The following is a 23,340-nucleotide window of genomic DNA, read 5'->3' as shown; positions in this document are numbered from 1 at the left end:
CTGTGTGCTGTCTTTGAGCTTTTTTGTTCAAAGTTATCACTCTACTACTTGAGCCACAGCTTCATTTCTGGCTTTTTGATGGTTCATTGAAGATAAGAGTCTCATGGGCTTTCTTGCCTGGGCTAGCTTTGGACTGTGATTCTCAGATCACAGCCTCCTGAGTAGCTATGATAACAGGTGTAAGCCACTGATAGCAAGCTCCCCATCTCTGTTTATTTTGAAACTCACAGACTTCTCTGCCTGGACTGGCCTCAAACCACAATCCTCCTGGTTTCTTCTTTCTGAATAGTTAGTTGACATATGTCACTAGTGCCTGGCCCAACTCATTTTGATCCTGGTTATTTTTTCAGATACGGTTTCAATTTTTACGTAGGTGCGCAGTGGATTATGTGCTTTTCCACATAGTTGATGGAAGCAGTTGCATGTCACCATATTCAGCTTCTTCAATGAAATTGAGTCTCATGGACTTTTTATTTACCTGTGACCTCTCAGTCTCAATCTTTCACCTAGCTGGGATAGCAGGCATAAGCCGCCAGTGTTAAGCTTCAGTGATTTATTTAATATAAATTTCTATTTATGTGAATTACTATCACATATGCATTTAACCTTTGGTTGAGACTCGGAACCTGATTTCATTATTCTTTTTATGAAGTGCCATCCCACGTACCTTTCAGTGTAGTTGGGCTGTAGGCAGGTTTGAATATTTGGAACTACCTGAAAAGATCCTGATTTGAAATTGAAATTGTGGCAGCATGGTCCACAGAGGAGATTATTTTGAGCTTCAAATATATGAGGGAAGGTGATAAAAATTTTATTTAAGCACACAGAACTTTTGCTTGATCCTTTTGAGATTCCAATTTTGAGAAATAGTTTGTCTTCCTGTATTATAGAAGATAATTCCAATGAACTTTTATTGAGTTCTAACTATGCACTTTCGAGGCATTTAACTTATATCACATAACTCGTAAGTCATTATAACAAGACGATAACATAGCCATATCTCCATTTATAGATGAGAAAACTGAGACACTAGAGTATTGCAATTAGTCAGTGACACATTTGAGACATAGCATAGGAAATCTGGTTTCAGTATACATGCTGATATCTACCTCACTATACTAAGCTAGAGAGGAGAGTTAAAAATTTCAATTTTCTTAAATTGCCCATCTGTGTATTTTAAAATTCAAAACAAGTGAGAAATTCTGTCCCCTACAGCACTGTTGATGACTGCCTCTACAGACTGTCATGAGGGGTCCTTCTTCCCAATGCACACTCTGGGGTCTGGTTCTAGAGTTTTGGATTAGTTGTTTTCCAGGATTTTCATCATTGAACAAGTTCCACATGATAGCTTGTTAAAACTTCGAACTTTTTTTGTTTATAATGATGATTAAATGAGTTCATTACAGAAGAAACATGTCTTACTACAGGCCTGTATGAAGTTTGCCAGTCAATATTACTTATAATTTTACAAAGAGAAAGACATCTTTGTATGATATCTTTAAAACACAAAACACAATCTTCCTGTATTCCTATTTTGTGGTAACAATGCTAAGTGATAGACTTCAGAATCTGTGATAACAAAACTTGGAAATTATATATTCTGTAGGGAACCAGCGGACACTGATTTTAGTGTCTTTTGTATGAGAAGGTGAAATGTTTAACAATAGATAATGAATTGCAGGACCAAAAATATCTTAGAGTAGTAAACCTATTTTCAATCATGTAGTACTAATTTAATGTGCAAATCTCTTCTAGATCATTGTCCAAGAGTGAACAGTTCAATTTCCGCAACAAGCAACAAAAATGTGAAAGTCTTCATTTCCCAAAGCAGGTCATTCCATTTTTGGACTCTGAAAAATACTTCATTATATTACCTTTAAATCTTTCTTTCAAAATCTCCAAACCAGTTTAAATTTTGCCTAGAGGCAATTTAAAAATTCTCTTTTTTTCTCCATGGAGACTTTCAAATATTTGAAGACAATTACTTTGGTTCCCTCTCCTCATCTTCACCTTGCCATTATCTCCCAACTTTGTGCTTACTGACAATTTCCTGGTGGTATTTTTTTTGTAGCACATGAGACACATATTTTCAGCATGATTTAGAATTAATTTCTTAAATTTGTAATATTGGCATCTGTCTGAGTTTACAATAATTTATGCCACTTTTATGAAGCCACGTGGAGACATGAGTGGGACCCAATTACATTTTCATTCAATGTTGCCTCTGAATGGGAAAAGTAAATATGACATTCTCCCTCTCATTTGTTTGAGAGAGTTTTTTCCTTCAACTGGTTCTCCAGTGATAGCAGTGAAGGAAATATATGTCACATTTATAAAAATAACTGCATACTTCATTCTTATTCAATTTACCTTAGGAAAAAATCATTAGCACAGAGGAATGATTCCTTTTTCAAAAAATAAACGAAAATGAACTAGAATCTTAGAAAAATTAAAACTTTTAATGATACTTTAAATCTTTCATATACCTTACTTTGCTGAAGATTATTCAGGGAAATATCTAGCAATGAGATGTGTTTCTTACACATGGGTAATACATAAATCCTATAAAAATCCATATGCATGTTAGCAACAGATCAAAGCAATGTCATATGTCACAATGCTGTGTGCTGACTGGCATTTTTGTATTTCTATATAGTATTTTACAGCCTGGCTGAATTCTATTGTTAGATTCCAAAAGATTTTTATGAGTGCATTAGGATTTTATTTTTTTGATAGTAATATTTATTTTTCATATTTTTATTGTCAAGGTTACAATTATGGGGTTACAATTGCATATGTAAGGTAATAAGTACATTTCTTGTCAAACTTGTTACCCCTTCCCTCATTCTTCTACTTTTTCTCCTCCACAACCCCCCCTCATACTTTGTCTCACTACTGTGTTGTTCCCCTTCCCTTCCCTAATTCAAATAAATGTACATACAACACCAGAGTACCAAAATCAAATACAGTGACAACAGAGGATATGCTGTAGGGGGAAGAACATACAAAAGAAACAAGAAAAATCACATAGTACATTAAAAACAACATATTAAAGATCATGACAACTTCAGGCAGAGAGGTGTACTTATTATTTCTTTGATAATTTTCTTTATTGAGTCCATGTATCATGTTGAAAAGAAATGGTGAAAGCAGTCATCCTTAGAGGAAACCTTTCAGTTTTTTTGTTTTTTTTTTTTACTAGTAAGTAAAGTTAGTTGTGAATTCTTCATAGACAGCTTCCATTGTTGTTGAGGGATTTTCTTCCATTACTAATTTTGAGTGTTTTATCATGAGCTACTGAATCTTGTCAAATACTTCTTTTGCATATATTTAGAGAAATATGTGGTTTTGGTTTTCCTTCTGTCAGTGAGCTTGTGGATCAGATCTTGCTTTTCAACTCCACAATTTCTATCTTTCTCATTTAATTTTCCATAATTATATCACATGATCACTGGCAATAGGAATGGAATCATTATGTTTGATTGACAATTCAAGATTTATCTTCAAAGCTATACTGAAATTTGTACACATCTAGAATTTAAATAAGATTGAGATTTTGCTATCAAGGATAAAAAGAAGGAAAAAATTATGAATAGATTGTAGATTTTTAAACACATATTCAACTTAAACTATATTATTAATAAACTAATTTATATGGAAATAATTTAGGGTACATTTGGAATTTCAGCATTGCAAGCATAGTGTTATCAGTCTCTATGGGAATTTTCAATCAGTGTAATTTTATATATATATATATATACATATACATATATATAACCATATATATGTATAACCATATAAGAAACCATAGATATTTATATCAGTATATGACACAATAAATTTCTTTGTCTATACTTGTTTACTAGATGTAGTTACTAGAAATTAAAAACTAGTTTGCAAAATACCTAATGAAATTTCATTTTTGTGTTATGAAATCTCAAGAAAGTAGCTATAAAAATGCTCATTTTGTTCTGCAATTTTCATCTTTCACTTGCTTTGTGATCACTTGTATTATTTTTAAAGTGCTCAATTGGGAAGTAGTTGAAGAATTCAGATATGTCTTGTTCTAGTCCATGACTTCTAGAGAACTTCGTGGTTTTTGTTTTGTTGGTCATTGGGCTTGAACTCTCAGCCTGGGCATTGTCCCTGAGCTCTTCAGCTCAAGATGCGCACCCTACTGCTTGAGCCACAGCACCACTTCTGGTTTTCTGGTGGTTAATTGGAGATAAGAGTCTCACAGACTTTCCTGCCTGGGCTGCCTTTGAATCTTGTTCCTCAGATCTCAGCCTCCTGAGTAACTAGGATTACAAGCACCCGGCAAAACTTCGTATTTTTAAAATGAAGAATACATAGACTATGAATCCAATTATTTCACTCAGTTGTCCTGCTTCATTTTGGGTGTGCTTGTGGGTCTACAACTCATCTGCTCTCTGATGTGTTTGTAGGTTTATAACTCATTTTTCTTTGTCATCCTTTTAGAGAAAAAAATCTATAATTAAAATATCATTGATATCATTTTCCTTTTTATCTTTTCAAATTTAAAATAACATACTATACACAAGATTCAATAAGAAGCCATAAAAATGCTCTCTACAGCCATATTCTGTTAGAAATTATTAAGTACATTAAAAGCAAACTATGGCTCTACATTTTAATGAACTCAGAAAACTAGTAAGCAAACCAAAAATAAAACAAAATAAGTGTGACTAAATTTCTGAACAATGACCCATACTACAAAATATATAGCAAGTTGATCTTTTTAAAGGGATTCCAGTGACATACTTTATTCAGATAAAATTAAGCTTCCTGCTGAAAATTAACACATAGCCAAGTTCAGGGGAAAATCCTAGACTCTAATAAAATGTTACATTTCAGTAAATATCCTGTCAACTTAGTAAATGGCAAAATGAAAATATATACAAATAATAGTTTGACATGTTGTCCTCACATAGCAGAAGAGTATTGTATTCCATCAGATGAACCATTATTCCTCAATTTAAGAATTCCTCAATTTAAGAATCCTCTCTTGAAGACAATCCTAAATTGTCTTCATTGCTCACATTCACTGTGCTACAACTTGGGACACCTGAGCTCCACACAGTGCCTTGTCTTTACTAACAACAGGACAACTCTCCTCTATAGCCTTTGAAACTCCAGCTTTGGTATTCTCTTGGGTCTTTTTTTGTCATAGAATTTGGAGCTAGCATTGATACATTTTAACCCTCATCTAAAGCTTTATTGGTCAATATATGTAAGGGTAAGGATTTTATGATTTACTTGGTGAATAGTCAATCATCCTAATTATATTTATTATATGACACTAAAATTCTGTAATAGTTCAATGTCTAGCATTTGTCTCATAATATTATTTCTTCCTTAACCTTCCAATATGTGCATTAACTAGAGTAAATATCACACAAATCAAGATACAAACTAGAGTTTTATTACATTACTTAAAGGGGGAATTAAGAGGATTTTTAGCTACTTATGGATCTGGCAATGTCCTATATCCTTACAATGTTTTGCTCTGACTTCTCTGCTGGATTTTCATTTCTATACCTGTGGTCTCATTGTGAAAAGGTTTTTTGTTTTGTTTTGTTTTTTGGTTCCAGAATTCACAGACTCACATGGTACTGCAAGGCAGGGAAAAAGAGAAGCAATAGTACTGGTTCTCTTCTTGATTTTAGCATAGAAGAAAAGATTTCCCAGCAGCAGCCCAGAAGATGATCCTTTGTGTAAAACTGATAGGATTTGTCACACAGTCTGTAAGGAAGCCTGGGAAAGTAATGTTTAGTGAAAAGAAAGGCATTTGTTATTACCCATAAGAATTTATTCTCAGGATCTAAGTAAAAACAAATTTTATTTAGAAAATGAGGCTGGTGACATGCAGAAAACTATAGTAATGACTTCCTTTGACAATAGAAAATAGGTTTTATTATCTGTAAGATTTGACAGACATAGTATTAATGATTAGGATAATTACAGTATCTACCCATTTGGAGTTTACCATCTCAAATAACAACGAATATCAGAGGGCCTTGTGGAAGTTTAACAATTTCATTCACAACATCAGTCAAATTACATCATTTTATTTCCATATATACCTTACGACGTCTATGCCATTTTAACATCTCGGACACAAGATCTGTAGAGTCCAATTTGGGCTGAGTTGGTCAAATCTGCAAAACAATACTTTCTGCTTTCTTGTTTATGCTAGAATGTTAAGTTTGGGTGAGAAAGGCCTGGCATAGAATGTGCCAGGGATCTCAGAGCAGCAAGGAGCTGATTGAGGGACGAATATAGGCTCTTTTTTTTCCTTGTCCATTGATTGCAACTTTAGGCTGAATAGAGCCCTAGGAACTGTGAAAAGGGCAGAGAAGAATGGTGTCAGAATATTTGACAATGGGTGGGATTTTTAGATATGATGTATAGGAAGATGAGTCCCTGTGGCTAGATACATGTTTGCTTGCTCTTCCATTTTCCACACCTTGAATAGGGGCTGTATATTGTGGTTCAAGATTGCATTATACTTAGCACACCTGACTAAAAACTCCTTTGTCAACACTGCCTCCTCGATCAATGCTAAATGTGCTGGAGGCAGGGTGGTTAATAGGAATGTTATTAACTATAAAGGTGAGATCTTTCCTCTAAATTTGCCTGAGGATCACCATAAAGTACAAAATAACCAGCACAGAGTATTGCCATTATCTTTTTAAAGTTTAACAAAGTTTATTTAGTAAGTCAGGGCCAAGCAAGGAAGGGGATAAAGGAGCACCCACCAATACACAATGGGTTGAACAAAGGCCTGCAAATAGTACTCCTTGTGCTGGATACATTTATGTCTACTAAGGAGGGAAATTCCATCTAGGCAGGTGATCATGGCACTAAGCAACCTTCAATCCAAAATACGAGACAATGAATTTAGGATAGCTCTATAATTGTATTTGGATGTTACTTACCCAAACTTGGAGACAATGGATTTAGGTGGCTCAAAACTTGTAAGGTTTTGTCTCATGGATGTCTGCTTCTTAGTACCTCCAGAGAGAAATCAGACCTCAGTGATGAAGATGTTGGCTGCTAAATAATCTTTGATGTAGAGCAGCAAAATTAGATTAACCTTTGGAAAGTACATGCATCTACCACATCCCTTTCTTTAGATGCCCAATGAGTTTCAGTTTCCCCAGATGAATCACTTTGTTCAGTGAATAAAAGGTAATTCTCTGAGCAGAAAGGAGTGCTGAAGGTAATTATTTTTGTAAGGTCTAAAATATTCTTACTCTTCCCAAGAAGTTTTCCTGTCATTCCTATGAAAGAAACAATCTAGCTCTGTATAAATGAAAGCGAAAGAGACCCTCTCCTTCTCTCGTTTCACTTATTTCCTAGCATGTTATTATTATTTCGTTTATAGGAATAGGCTGAAATAGCATGCTGGACTTCAAATTTATCTATTTTCTGTGTGTGAAAGTATACTTTCTACCCACATCAATACACTTTGACTTTACTGCTCAAGAATGCTATGAGAATATTCCTTACATTTGTGAAGCAAAAACAATACCAAGTATCCCATTTGATTCAATTATTTGAAATCCATCTAAAACTGAACATAGAGCAAAAAAACCGATGAAACTAGAAATAAATGCAATATCTCTAAAGTACATTCCAACATGCTATTTTGTAATAATACATTTTTTCCAGAGCAAAAGGATATATTTAGATTTCCTATCCAAATTAATTAAGAAGCTGATATATCTACATTTATAAAAATAACTCACCTGGTACTTGTAGCTTCCTATTTTACATGAGCCAGAATTACATTAAAATCCTCCAGTGTGCTTCTGAGTAATTTTTTTTCTCACATTTAATCTGATCTAGAAATAACTATTAATACTCTAGTGTTACTTTCCTCATTATCCTGGCTATTCATCAGGGATAATTTGATAATATGTTCAGAGGTAGAGAAATCACTAATTTAGTCTAACATATCTACTGTGCCCATTATTTGATACTGATATTTCTTAAGATTTTATTGAATACTTATTTCAATATTTTTGTGTGGTTAATGTTAAGTTTTTAATATTATTTAAATTAGATGAGACTTACACAGGCATGTAAGATTTCATATTACATATTGTGCCCATATTTCATATCAATCATTCTTTAGTTAGTACTCATTACATTTTTTGTTATTGGGGGGCTGAGAGGGAAACACTGGGAGAAAGCAGGTGATGAAGTGACATTGTACCAAAGGAAATGTACTCATTACCTCATTTATGTAACAGTAATCCCTCTGTACGTCACCTGTATAATAACAACAAAAATAAAAATAAATTTAAAAAAGGAAAAGAAATGTACTCATTACCTCATTTATGTAACAGTAATCCCTCTGTACGTCACCTTTATAATAACAACAAAAAATAAAAATAAATTTAAAAAAGGAAGTATTTTAGGAAAAAAAGACATTGCCAGATACACATTAGACACCCTGATTTTTGGGCATCCTCACAGGCCTGAAACATAGCATAAGGTGCATGCCTGCCGGGAGAAGTAGGTGATGTAGAAGGCATCAGAGGGCAACCGTAAACAGTTGACAGAGACCTGGAGAAGTTCAGAATTACTGAACTTTAGATCTGCAAGAGAAACAATGGACCCTAACATTAGGCTCTTATCAGAAGGGTACAGAAGGTGGAAAATTTCCCACAGTTGGACTTTAAGCAAGGGAGAAGGAAAGTCTCCACGAGTTCTATTGACTTACAATCTGTCATTCTGCAAAAATACAGATTGATATGAGTTTTGTGGTATGGGCAGTACAGGGCCCCTGCATTTCCTAGCTTGCTCACTGATGCTATGGTAGAGAATTGTCTTAAGAGAGGTTCTTATAATCAAACCTATCAGTTTAAGAGTAGAAACCTCTGCATTTTCCTGTCTCCATGCCCCAAAGACCACTCATCTCCATTGGCTAAAAGAGCAACAGCCCTATTGATCAGTTTGGGTGAAAAAACTGGTTTAGGGGTTCCCGGACATAGAACTACATCGTGGGAAATTGCAGAGGGAATCTGAAAACACTGTTGGAAACAGCAGCCCAAATCACAAGACGAGCTGTGTGTGAATATGAGAAGAGATCTGAGACAGAGACCAGTGTACAGGGCATGTGGGACCGACCATTTAGTGCCCAGGAAGGACAACTTGCTTTGGTCTGATTGTTTTCCCCACTTGTAAGAGCCCCAGAGAACTTTGGTAAGAACACAGCTGCTACACAGGCATTTCTGATGTCCACACACACACAGGCAGAGGGAATGTTTCTGGTGCAAAGGACATCTCTTTTTGTAGATGATATGATTCTATAATTAAAAGTTCTGAAACATACCACCAGAAGTCTGGTAGATCTGACACTTTGCAAAGCAGCAGAATACAAAATCAATATATAAAATCTATAGATAGCAGATAAATACCACAAATGTTCAGGCAATTCTTCCTTCTCAATAAACATAGTGCCCCAAAGGCAGGGATTATGGAGCAAGGGTGCTTTTCCCTTTGCTACTAGTCATGCCGTGGCTAGACTCACTGTGTCAGATGCCTTAAAAACTATTTTGAGTGTTTCTCCCAATAGGAATTATTCCTTTAAAGATTTTGGACTATCCATGGAGTGAGGGAGTCTAGTGTTCCCTTTTCTGGACATCCTGCCCATGTCACCAATCTTTCACATTTTCAAAAGCATCTCAAAGTAGCTACTTTTTGGGAGCAATAATAAAAGCCATAAACAGGATAATGGATGAGAGATTTAGTTTAGGACATGAGGGAAAATAACACCAAAATGGCACCAAGGGAGGCAGGTGTAAGCAAAGAAATGTTCACAGGACTAGACATAGTGTTAGAAATTTTGGATACAAGTAACAAAACACAAAGTGACACAGCTGAGCTATCACATTCTGGATCACTTAGGCAACTTGTCTCTCAGAAAGAATGTGAATGTCTTAAAGCCTGTGGGATTTCAAAGAGGTTTTTTTTTTTTTTTTGCACATACTTACAAATATAAAATTATTATTTCCTTTTTTTCCCAAGATAATCTTTGCTAACTTCTCCTCTTTTCCTTCATTTTGTCTTGTAATAGAAATAAACTGTGGAAATTAGTTATTGCCATTGAGATAATCCATATCTTTTCATAGTATGAATTTAGTAAAATTTAAAATAAACCCAGAAATCAGAAGTCTGGTATTTCTTTTTTTTTTTTTTTTTTTAATTTAATTTTATTTTATTTGAGAACATACTGTACAGAGGGGTTACAATTACATGGGCAGGATAATGCATACATTTCTTACCAAGCATTGCAGCCTCCTCCTTTGTTTACCCTTCACCTCCCTTCCCAGCCTCCCCCCTCCCTCCCACCCAATCATACCACCCCTCCCCCCCCCCCCCCCCCCCCCCCCGACATTGTAAAGCTGGTTTTGACATGACATTTTGTACTTCTCATTGTTGCAACAGGTCCACCTGAATCCTTAAACGACTTGTTTGTCCCCATCTCCTCCACATGTTATACTGACATCAAATATAGTGAAAGCGGGGGTTACACTGTGGGGGAGGGACATACAAAGCAACAAAGAGATAATATTATAAATGCGTTAGAAACACATGCATGAAAGAAACAAAAACATTAAAATACATATTTGAGGTTTCGTTTTCCTAACATCACATTATTTGACTTTTTCCGCTAGACTCATACCTATACTAGATATTGCAAATAAGGGAAACCATGGGACCTATGTTTCTTTGGGCCTGGCTTACTTCACTTAATATAATTTTTTCCAAGCCTTTCCATTTCCTAACAAATGGGGAAATGTCATTCTTTCTGATGGAGGCATAGAATTCCATTGTGTATATATACCACATCTTCTTGATCCATTCATCTACTGAGGGGCATCTGGGTTGGTTCCATGTCTTAGCTATGGTAAATAATGCTGCAATAAACATAGTTGTGCTGGTAGCTTTAGTGTGGCCTTGTTTGTGATCATTTGGGTAAATGCCCAAAAGTGGGATTGCTGGGTCATTGGGGAGCTCTATGTGGAGTCTTTTGAGGAACCTCCATACTGCTTTCCAAAGTGGTTGAACAAGTTTACATTCCCACCAACAATGAAGTAAGGTTCCTTTCTGTCCACATCCCCTCCAGCATCTGTTGTTGTTAGAGTTCTTGATTTTTGCTGTTCTAACTGGAGTGAGGTGATATCTCAATGTTGTTTTGATTTGCATTTCTTTTATGGCTAGGGATGTTGAACATTTCTTCATGTGTCTATTGGCCATCCTTCTTTCTTCTTCAGAGAAGCTTCTCTTTAAGTCTTTCGCCCACTTACTTATTGGGCAGTTGTTTCTTTGAGGATTTGTTGTTGGGTGGTTTAATTTTTTGAGTTCCAAGTATATTTTAGATATGAGACCCTTGTCCGTTGTATGGCTAGTAAAGATCTTCTCCCAGTCCGTGGGCTTTCTATTGATCTTGCTAGCTATGTCATTTGCCCTGCAGAAGCTCTGCAACCTTATACAATCCCATTTGTCCAGCCTTTCTTTGATTTGTTGTGTTTCCGGGTCTTTATTCAGAAAATTTCGGCCTGTGCCAAGGAGACCCAGGGTTTCTCCTATTCCATCCTGTAATGTTTTCAGAGTGTCTGCTTTGAGTTCAAGGTCTTTGATCCATTTGGAGTTGATTCTGGTGCAGGGTGATATATAAGGATCTAGCTTTAGTTTTCTACATGTAGTTAACCAGTTTTGCCAGCACCATTTACTGAAGAGGCTGTCTGTCTTCCATTCTATTGTTTTAGCTCCCTTATCGAAGATTAGATGGCTATAGGTCTGTAGGTTCATTTCTGGGTTTTCAATTCTATTCCATTGGTCCTGAGGTCTGTTCTTATGCCAATACCAAGCTGTTTTGATTACTATGGCTTTATAGTAGAGTTTGAAATTTGGTACTGATATTCCTCCAGCAGTGTTCTTTCCGTTGAGGAGCGTTTTTGCTATTCGGGGTCTTTTATTGTTCCATATGAATTTTTGGATTGCCTCTTCTATTTCCTTGAAGAATGAGGGTGGAATTTTGATAGGTATTGCGTTGAATTTGTAGATAGCCTTGGGGAGTATTGCCATTTTCACGATGTTAATCTTTCCAATCCAGGAGCATGAGAGGTTTTGCCATTTTTTAAGTTCTGTGTTGATTTCCTTTTTCAAGATTTTAAAGTTTTCATCATAGAGGTCCTTCAAGAAGTCTGGTATTTCTTTAGTTTATTTATAAGAATCACAGTTGGTCCTAAAGAGAAAATGAGCTGCTTTCATCCTCGATTCTGCTATATTTCCAGAAAATAATTATTTTTAATTAACAAATTTCCATAATTGACTGTTGGAGAAGATTATGAAACTTAAGTAAGGCAAATTCTACCCAAATCCTTAATTATTCATGAACATTTTGGCATCCTGCTTGGCATCCAATTTCAGTCAACTACCACATTCTAATAAAATAATCAGATGTCTTTCTGTCTTTGGTTTTCAATAATACCTGCAAAAATGTGAGCAATTAGTAATTATCTTCAAGTTTTTCTGCTGAACATTTATGTAATATGTGTAGTGATTAAGTGTGATTATATATGCAACTAACTTGTATGAATACTTACAGGGCTATGGATTGAGTGGTAGAAAGCATGCATATGGCCATGGGTTTGATTCAGTCCTCCATTTTTTCTGCACCTATCTCTATGTCCTCTGGAGCTTGAGCATCTTCAAGAATACTATCTTTTGACAGTAATTTTAAGTTTGAGAATATTCAGAACCATCTTCCTTTCTGATACTCATTGCAAATCTGAGCATCCCTGAGACACCTCTTACGTTTGATAATTTAGTAGAAGGACCCACAGAATTGACAATCCCAATCCTGAGTATGAGTTATGACTGTGAAAAAGGGAACATACCAAGTACGAAGCTTCCTGTTGTTCTCTGCCAGTGGATTGTGGAAACAACATCTTTTTCTAGTACTATGTGTGATAACAAGAGAATAGAAAATAAACAAGTATGGAAGCTCTCCAAAGCTTTGGTATCTATAATTTTATCTGGGACACAATTACACATTTATTTGACTATCTGCTGCATGGCTGATCCTAGATTTGGCCCTTGCAGAGGTTAAGCTGATTCTATGTGGACCAAGTCATGCTGGCAAAAATCACATTTTTTTTTATTTCTGTCTATCTAACATGGCTCAAAGACCCCAGGTAAACAAAAGTATTTGTAGTGGAAAAGACATTCCAAGTCCTATGAAGGGGCAAGCAAGAGGAAAGGCCAATCCTCTCCTTAATTCTATAGGTCAGATATCTCAAGTCCAAGCCATACTCATTTTGCTTCTAGCTTATTTCTAAGAGTTAAGCATATCCCTGTTTTCTTTTTATATAACCTAAAAATTTCACCTAAAAGAAAGATAAAGTGGGTCAGATTCCCTCCTTATTCAAAATACTCAAAATATGATGACTCACAGTAGCAGACATAAAGGATGAATATGTGTGGAGATTATATTAGGATTGTATGTAATAAAAATAAGTAATGAAGTCATAAGTAATAATTATCATATGTGGGATTAAAAACTTTAACTGTTGAAATATTATGATGAAGAAGAAATAAGAGGTTAACTAATGTTTAATAAACATCCTGGGCTTTGAGTTAGTAAAATCAATTTTTATTAAGAATATTTAAACTTATTTTCCAGCTTAGAAATTGAGCATGATCTTTCATGTATCCCTAAAAGACATACTTCTCTGACATAATCTTTTCTGGGGAGCCCCAGGTATTCATACTTTATCTATTCTGACCTCTTTGCTCTTTCTCTTGACTTTCAAGCTACTTCTGGAACAAAGCCTTTGCATTTTCCCATCCCTCTGTTGGGAACATTTTTCTCCAGTTCCTTAGATTGTTAATTTTTCCTCTTCCCTCAAAACTTAGCTTGACTATTACCTCTTCCTGGGAGCCTCATTGTCACTATGTCTGCAGTAGTTTTCCCTTTGTAGTTATTGTTGGTCATATTACCATCTATTGTTCCCATAAGCCATTTTAACTGACAATTTTACTTATTTACTTACTGTCTATTATTCTCATAAACCCATTTTAACTGACGTTTTTTTTATTTACTTACTTACTAGCTGTCTTTTGCGGTGAGAATTAAGTACCTTGAAGGCATATATATATATATTCCTCCCTCCCATTGGTATATAGAACAGTGTTTAGCACCTAGCATTCACTCAAAATGTTAAACACCCAGCTGACTGGCTAGTGCTTATCCAACCATAAGTTTTTGTATTGATCTGGTTCCTTTCCCCCTGCATGACATTTCAGAAGACAGTGTTTTGAACCAAATCTTTCATTCAAGTTACCTTTCAGTCAGATCTTGCACAATAATACATTATTGTGAAATAATCTATATATCTAGAGTGGCAAAGGCTCCTAAGGAGTCCAAACACTCAAATGAAGCATTGATACAAAGAAAAGCTCATACTATTTTTTGAAATGCCAGGCTTTCTTAATATATTCTAAGAATTTATTGTTTTGGTTCAGCCTTTCCCCCCCTTGGGATACTGTCTGCTTAGCTGCAGACACAGAAGCTGTTTCTCTCCAAGTATTTAAAGTGACATATTTGATAGCTGCCACAGGGTCACTGAAAGCAGAACAGAAGAGAGCCTTATGCTGCAGCTTGGTCCCTGGATGAAGTGCTTCTCAGCAAATGTCTGGATATGCAGACGAGAATGCAGTCTACTTTTATGACAGTTGTAACACACACCATCTGTCTTTCTGAGGATTTCTTTTTTCTTCATTAACTGTCGATCCATTAGATGTAATACATTCTCCTGCCAATATTTTTCACCAGCAATACTTTACTGGAGTTTAAATTAACAGGTGCTCAGCTCACTTTTAAAAGAAATCTGAGAAGGACTTGGGAATTTGGAAACATGTTTACTGGAAAATATTTCATAGGTTTAATATCAATTTTGTACATGAATCAGACTCCATTTATAAAATATTGTTCAATAAATAATTTAAAATATACATAGAAAGGTACTTTATACGTTCATCAGTTATTCTTTTTTATTGTGAAAATACTGTACAGAGGGGTTACAATTACATGGGCAAGATAATGAGTACATTTCTTATCAAGCATTGTAGCCTCCTCCTTTGTTTCCCCTTCCCATCCCTTCCCATCCTCCCCCCCTCCCCCACCCATTCCTCCCTGCCCCCATTCCCCCACCCCCCACCCCCACCCTCCCACCCCCACACCAAAGTTGTAAAGTTCCTTTTCGACATATCATCAGTTATTCTTATTAATGTAAAGAAGTTAGAAACTGTGTGTCATGTATGTACAGATAGCTCCAGCTACTTAGGACAAAGGATCAAAAGTTTGAGGTCAGCTTCTGTGACTTAGAGAGGCTTGTCCCAAACTTGTAAAAGGAACAGGAGGTGTGTTTAGTGATGGAAGTACTTGATGATCATGTAAAAAGCCTTAAGTTTAATATCTAATATCACCACCCCAAAAGTTGAGAGCATATAAAAAATAAGAAACAAGTGAAATTCCACAGGTTTATTTGTAATATTATTCAGAGCCTTTATTCCTATGATGCTTGAAAATTTGAAAATATTGATTTAACAATTCAAAAGTGCTCCTTATCCATAATAAATTCAAATAACATCTTAATGCAAATAATTCACACAACACTAACGTTACTTTTGGTGTTAACTTTCATTTTAGCCCAATGATACTGAAAGTTGGGCTTCATGTATATCATTCTGTTTTTTACAGCTAATATTTGCCTACTTTCTCCAAAACAACTTCCTTGACATAATCTCATTTTTTGCAAGTCGTTTCAATATTGTTCAAAACGTCCTTTATGGCTGTTCCTTCCCTTCTCCTTTGGAGCTGAGAAGACTTATTAGATCTTCATGGCAACTTAGGTTTGTCCCTTCCCCTCCAATCTCCTGCTGCCCATCATAGTAAAGACCTATACTGTCTCATAAAATGTCCATCTAGGCTTCCCTGTTTATTTCCAGAATAGACATAATATTATACCGAATAGACATTATGCCTTTGTTCAAACAGCTACAATTTAGTCTAACCCTATTTATTGCTAGTTTTTTTTACTATCCCATTTTAACATGAACTCTGTACCTCATTTTAAGTTGAGATCTTTATTATCCTCTCTCCTTTCTCCTATCCCTCTGCTAGGAGTCCTATTATTTTTTCTAGATATCCTGATATGCTTAGCACTATTCTGTTTTTCTTTTCCTTGAAAGTTTTGTGCTTTAAGACACTATTCAGATACAAGCAAATTGAGATAGTTCTTCACATTACCTGCTTTCCTTATTCAATGTATATAATAAGTATATATAATATACTTATACATATCCATATATAAAATTCACATGTGCATTGTGGGTACTGTGGTAATGGTATCAATGCAATCCTTTGTGCCATTTTGCTTTAAGGAGATACACTGATTATCTTAGAGGCAAGAAGTCCAAAATCAAGTGGTTGAAAAGGTAGGTTCATTCTAAAATTTGTTAGGAAAAAATCTACTCATTGCCTTCTTTTAGCTTCTGGAGATTTTCTGGACTTCTTTGTCATTCCTTGACTTGCAGACTCTGCCTTCATCTTCACTTGACAGTCTACACAGCAGGACTGTGGTGAGGTCTAGTTTTAGGAAACATAAAAGATGTTCTTATGTACCCTATTTATTGACTTGCATTATAAGAAGATCAAATGATGGAAAGCTGGAAAAACTAACTTTTCATATTTAGCTTTTTATCAGCTTATATTAGGTACACAAAAGCTTTTCATTGTGATATGCCTTTACATTTATATAATGTACATTGATCATATTTATTCCTTCTGCTTCTTTTTCTAAAATGACATAAAGATGGAGTATTGAATTTGTATTTCCTTTATGGCTAAGGATGTTGAGCATTTTCTCATGTATTTAGCAATTTGTACTTCTTTTGAAAATTCTCTTCAATTCATTTTTCCCATTTATTATTTATTTGTTCTGTTGGTAATTAATTCTTGTGTTCCTTCTATATTCTGTATAAAAAACTTTTGTCTGATGAGTGCCTGGTAAAGGTTATTTTTTCCATTCTATAGGTTATCTCTTCATTTTGGTAATTTTTTTTCTTCTATGTACAGAAGCATTTTAATTCTATATAATCCTTCCTGACAATTTTTTTCTTTTCTTTTCTTTTCTTTTCAGGCAGGAAAAGAAGTTTGTTTACCAAACTGCTACTCCTGCCATGCATGGTGGAGAAGCATGGCTGAAAAGGAAAGGGGGGGGGAGGAAGAGGGGTGCCCCACCTCTGGACCAGAACTTATCTAGGCCAGGGACAGGAAGAGGTGTGACCAGGTGGGGGAAAGGCGTGGCCACACTGGATCTGGATGTGACCTCAGGGTCTGGGACCCTCCTAAGGTCACATAGGAGGCATGTGATCAGAGGTGGCCCAGGATGTGACCTAGCAGGAGGGGAAGGTGACTGCTTCCAGGTGTGCCAGTTACCTAGGTAACAGATACTGGGCAGAAACTTAGCCAAGAGGGAGGGAGGTGTCCCTGTGCACACCTTACATTCCAGCCTTTTGATAATTATGAAAAAGGGTGAAGATTCTCTCTGGCTACTTCCTGCTGGCAAGGGACATCGACAGTAGGGGTAAAAGGCTGAGATGTGGTCCCCTCTGGGAGAAAGCAGCATTTGGTAGGTGTGAATCCTTAGATGAATTCTGGAGGAGGCAGGTCTCTTGGATAAAGTCTGGAGAAGTCTCATGTGGCATTGAGGGACTGAAAAAAAATACTAGAGAGCAAATAAATGACAAGAGGAAGGATTTGGGGCTGAAAATGTTGGTAGAAATGTCCCTAGCTACTTCTGATGTCTGGCAACTAGATAGAGGAGAAGTCAGGTAACAAAGGCAAGAATATAAATTGCTGTCCAGTTAATAGGTAGACAGGTAAGGACAGTAGATGGGCAGGCTTCTTACTTCTATTGACCTCCTGGCTTTGGTTAATTTTGAAAGGGCAGGTGCAAAGTTGCTGATGTGACGTCATCTCCTCTTACTCCTCTCCATGTTCCCTTGTTCTCCAGACTGGCTGAGTCTAGGTGCTCATTGCTGGGATGGCTTGTCCCAGTTTGAACTCAAGTCCTGGGCACTGTTCCTGAACATTTCTGCTCAAGGCTAGTGCTCTACCACATTGAGTTACAATACCACTTCCAGTGTTTGGCTGGTTCAAGATAAGAGTCTTGAGCCATGCTTCCAGACTGGTTCTTTGCAGGTTAGTTGGGAGATAGAGTCTTAGGGATTTGCAGCTTGGGCTGGCTTTGAACTGCAATCTTTGCCACAAAAGCCCTTTATTATTTCCAGTTAAAGGAGATCAAGTAGAATAAGTAGAGTTTACCTGGTTCTTAGCAAGAATTGACCAACCAATATTCTGAAATGACAAATTTTGTTGCTGTTAGGGAGATACATTTATTATTTCACAGTCTTGGAGGCTAGAAGTTCAAAATCAAGTTGTTGTAAGAGAGGGTTCCTTCTGAGTTTTGCTATAAATCCTGTTCCATGCCTTCTCTTAGCTTCTGGTAGTTTCTGTCCTTCAGTATTCCTTGGCTTGCAAACTCTGCCTTCATCTTCACATGGTAGTCTCTCATGGATACTTCCACATTTTCCATTTAATGAGTATAGCCCTCCTCAGGATCCCATGTGCTCCAGTATGATTCTTAGTAAATTACATCTCCAATACTCTTTTTTTCCAAATGACATTACATTCCAAGGTGTTGGAGCTTGGCAGTTCCATTTAGTATCTTGAGGCAGTCGCAGCTTTTTTTCCCAAATGGCACTCCAGATCATTTATACCAAATTGCTATTACTCTATCTTCTGGTATAGGCTAGGGGCAAAAAGAGAAGGATGGGGTTTCTACATATTCACAAACAAGCAGAATGATATAAATTCATTCCAAACTCCAAAGTTTATTTATCCTATATGAAAAGGGAGAACTGAAGAGAGATACAGTAAAAAATTCAAACAGAAAGTAAATATTTCCTGAAAGGCAACAGATTTTGCAAAAATGGACACTTGAGAAACACAGGTTGAGTTTTACGAAAACATGGATAATTCTCAAGACAACACACAGCTTTCTCAAAAATTATAAATGAGAAGTGGTGCTGTGGCTTAAGTGGTAGGGTGCAAGCCTTGAGCTGAAATGTTGAGGGACAGTGCTCAGGCCCAGAGTTCAGGCCTCACGACAGACAAAAAAAAAAAGTCAAAAATTATAATGATGGATTTGAAATGAACTTGTTACTGTATGGTTTTCAAGGCCTATGGTGACTCATGAGCAGTAAGTCTCTTCTAATTAAAATACTTTGCACACAGGGAAACAGAAGTAGAAATATTTAAAAATGGTAATGCAAGAAATAGATTTCTGAGCAACCTGAAACCTGAACATTGTAGTTTTCCTAATACTATAAAAGCTGGGACAATCCTGTGGCTCATGTGGGAATAAGAGTCTAAGATCAAATGCCAAAGTAAAATCTTTTAGCCTTTGCCATACTTAGAAATTTTCGTGGTCTGTTGAGAAGAATGTATATTTTGCAGACATTGGATCAGAATATTTGGTAAGGGCATGCTATGTTCATTTGTTGTATAAAGTGTCTAATTCTGAAGTTTCCTTCTTGATTTTTTTCTTTTTTTTTTGTGTAGATGGTCTAGTGTTTGGTGACAGTGGAGTACTAAAGTCAATACTACTGTGTGTCTATCTGTGTCTTTATGTTTTATAGTGTTTGTTTCACAAAATGGGATCCATCAACATTCAGTATATATGTATGTTAATAATATAAAGCAGTGATTGTGTCTTTATTCCACAAGAGCATTGTTGATTTCTACTGTTATATGAGTTAGCACTAGGGTGGTGAGAAAAAGTGAAATGTAGAATTTGATAAACTTTGGAACACTTCTATATTTCTTTTTGAGCCTTTTTTCCTCTTATTGTTCTTAGCAGTTTCTTATAGGGCCAATGTTTTCATATTGATCTTGGATGAATTTATCTTTCCTTTGAGGACTGTATTATTTTATCTCTCAAATTTATTTTACCTAATCATAAATCAGAATTAAACTTTCCTGAAAATGATTACATAGAAATATGCCATAGTTAGGTTAAAAATAGAGGGGAAATTGCTTCCTCTTTTCTGTAAGGGAAATAGATCTTTAAAAGTAAGTTTGGTGCTGTATATTTAAATTGCTAATTTCTATATTACTTTCTGAGGAAAAATGAATTAGATTTTAATCACCTTTTTATTAATTACTATTTTTATATTTGTTTCATGTCCTTACTATTAAACTAAAATGTGTAGTTCATAATTTTGTAAAAGTTTTTTTTTTGCCTGCCTTTTACATTATTTACAAGTTTTTTTTAATAGTTGATGGACTATGTTTTAAGTAGTAGCTAATGATTTTTCTCTTATATCTCTTATTTAGAAAATCATAATTGTAATCTAAGTGTTGATATTAATTCAAACAAATTCCTCTTTGCATAAATACTAATTTGCTTTTGTAGTGTGCTTTATGGCTTAACCATTCATGTAAGTTTAAGAGGTGTATTAGGAGCAGGTTGTTTTTTCATACGGTAAACAATGTCCAGATAATCTTCTCAAATCAAGGAATTAAATGGGCACATAGTTCACATGCTAGAATTTCATATTTTAAATATTATTATGGATTTTGGTAATAAGATGATGACTGTTCCTTTTTATGCAGGTGATCAAGTAGTCTGGATTGGATACTATGGCTTAGTGTATAATATGGTGAAAATGTCCTGGGAACTTCGGGGTGATGAGGAACAGGATGGATTTAGAAATGTGATATGGGAAATATTACAAAAAACAAAGGAAAATGAAAAAGATACACGGATCCAAAGTGCAATAACAGTAGCCCAGGTGAGTTGAGACATTAATCAATAAATTGGTACATTTATCAGTAAGAATCATGCTTGTCAATTCTCTATAGAAAGCAAATGCCAGAATATTACTGGCCTACTTTTGTATGGATTTTTAAAAAAAAATTTTGCCTTTTCTTTTTCTGCTGGGGATCAAACCCAGGATGTCTTACTTAATAACAAGTGCTGTGCCACTGAGCCACGTCCCAGCTCTACTTGCCTATTTTTCTTGAAAGATAAGAAGACTAAGCTCAAGATGATAGCATTACAACTGAACTCCTAAACCTACCACAAAAATGGAATTAAATAAATACAACAAACCTGAGGAAAATATATTCCAGCTTGGTATGATTCAACCACAGAACTTGAATATAGTGAAAAATGGTGATTGAAATGGCTAGGTACATCAGATTGATGAATGACATTGAGCTCTGGTTCTTAGTGAAAAAGCTTGGAAAATAATAGATACTTTAAGAAGCATAACACATACTTCTATTTGAGGGCTGTTTCTAGGAGGCCCAGTGGCTAAAATGCATGGAAGTGTTTTGACTTTTTCCTTCTAAGATCTGTCAAAAGAGGTTGGTTGTGGTTAGGATTCAGAAAACTGGAGAGATAAAGTGCTTCTCTGTGGTTTGGTCTTTTGTGAGTTTGAGGAATCCAGATACCTCTGCTTACAATTGAATGTTTCATTATTCTCTAGTTGAGTAGACAAAAATACAATAAAGAAGTCTGAACTTGGCCATATTATGATACAAGAGTAGAGAGAGGATAAAGTTGGCCCTAACTTCAATTATCTCAATAAACACAGAAAATTAATGGGTACAGGAAAATGTTACTTTAAGGGTTGCCTCCTAGTCCCAGGATTTTTCCTCTTAGCCTGTTTGACAATTGCATTTGTAAACCAAATTTAGGTCTCTTCTAGATTGAAAGTTGAAAACACATAGAACATTGTTTAGTGAGAAAGCACAAACGTCACAAATGTATACTACTATTTTAATATTGGACTAGCATACTAAAGAGCTGTCTTAGAAAAGGAAGTACAGATAAAACTTTTTTTTTTTGTTCGTTGTGGGGCTTGAACTCTGGGCCTGGGCTCTGTCCCTCAGCTCTTCAGCTCAAGGCTAGTGCTCTCCCACTTGAACCACAGTGCCACTTCTGGTTTTCTGAGTGGTTTATTGGAGATAAAAGTCTCACAGACTTTCCTGCCCAGGCTGGATTTGAACCGTGATCCTCAGATCTCAGCCTCCTGAGTAGCTAGATTACAGGTGTGAGCCACTGGAGCCTGTCTTAATTAAATCAGAATTTTAAAATGTTAAGTGATTTATAAAAACATCACAATACATACTAATGAGAGAAGGTGTAATGTATTAATACATATGTACATATACATATATAATGGTATCTATATAATATACCTAAAGGCACTGGGTAATATTTAAACCATGTTAAACCTATCCTTTATTTTATTTTTTATTGTGAATATACTGTACAGAGGGGTTACAATTACATGGGCAAGATAATGAGTGCATTTCTTATCAAGCATTGTAGTCTCCTCCTTTGTTTCCCCTTCCCATCCTTCCCATTCTCCCCCTGTCCCCCCACCTGTCCCCCCACCCAATCCTCCCCCTCTCCCTTTCCACCCTCCCCCCCCCACACACACCAAAGTTGTAAAGTTCGTTTTCGCTATAACGACTTGTACATCTCATTGCTGCAATGAGTCCACCTGTATCCCTATTTAAACGATTTGTTTTTCCCCTTCCGCTCCACAAATTATACCGACATGAATGAAAGCAGGGTTATACTGTGGGGGAGGGACATACAAAGCAACAAAGAAATAATCTTATAAGTGTGTTAGAAACAATCGCATGAAAGTAAACATTTGAATACATATCTAGACATTTTCTACTTCTTGTGGTATAAAGCTTTCCTTCCTTGTAGCTCTTTGAATTATACTTCTAGCTCTTTTAACTATATTGTTACCTATATTTACCCTATCATGTCATAGTATACTATACCAGAACTTCTTGCTCTTGCCTTACTGTAACTTATACCCATTGATCAATCTTTCCATATCCCTTCCCAGATGCAGCATTAGTTTTTATCAATACTAAATATCAATATATATTGATGCTCTATATATGTTTACTGATTGTAAAATAGTTAACTTTGAAAATTCAAAGAAACCCTAAGATCATATTTGGTTATTAAGTTACATTTAATATTTCTTAAAATAACTTTTAAGTTTTTAAAGTAATAAAATTATGAGTAAAATGTAGAAATAACTTGGAAATTAAAGAAATCCTTGATTAAATAGTTATTATTACCAGGAAGAAATTAATCAACTTGTAAGCAGTAGCCATGGTTTCGGGTACTGGCAATC

The 23,340-nt window shown here is 35.6% G+C and overlaps 1 protein-coding gene and 1 long non-coding RNA gene across 2 annotated transcripts in view; one reads left to right on the top strand and one right to left on the bottom strand.

Annotated features, from left to right (window-relative positions):
* Positions 1 to 23,340, top strand: part of Tmem232 (transmembrane protein 232) — a 209,534-nt gene that overhangs the window by 66,292 nt on the left and 119,902 nt on the right. Inside the window, exon 12 of the mRNA XM_042691980.1 lies at positions 20,783 to 20,961. Coding sequence (XP_042547914.1) covers positions 20,783 to 20,961 — 179 coding nt within the window. The remainder of the gene's footprint in view (positions 1 to 20,782; positions 20,962 to 23,340) is intronic.
* On the bottom strand, positions 6,317 to 7,068 carry LOC122118104. The gene is made up of 2 exons (XR_006149288.1): positions 6,960 to 7,068; positions 6,317 to 6,360 (listed from the first exon to the last, which is right to left on the bottom strand). It is a non-coding gene; the product is annotated as an uncharacterized LOC122118104 (long non-coding RNA).

The sequence above is a fragment of the Dipodomys spectabilis genome, unplaced genomic scaffold (assembly GCF_019054845.1).
Source record: "Dipodomys spectabilis isolate Male_0828 unplaced genomic scaffold, ASM1905484v1 ptg000147l, whole genome shotgun sequence".
In the NCBI taxonomy this organism is placed as follows: Eukaryota; Metazoa; Chordata; class Mammalia; order Rodentia; family Heteromyidae; genus Dipodomys; species Dipodomys spectabilis.
This window is presented reverse-complemented; position numbering and strand designations above follow the sequence as displayed.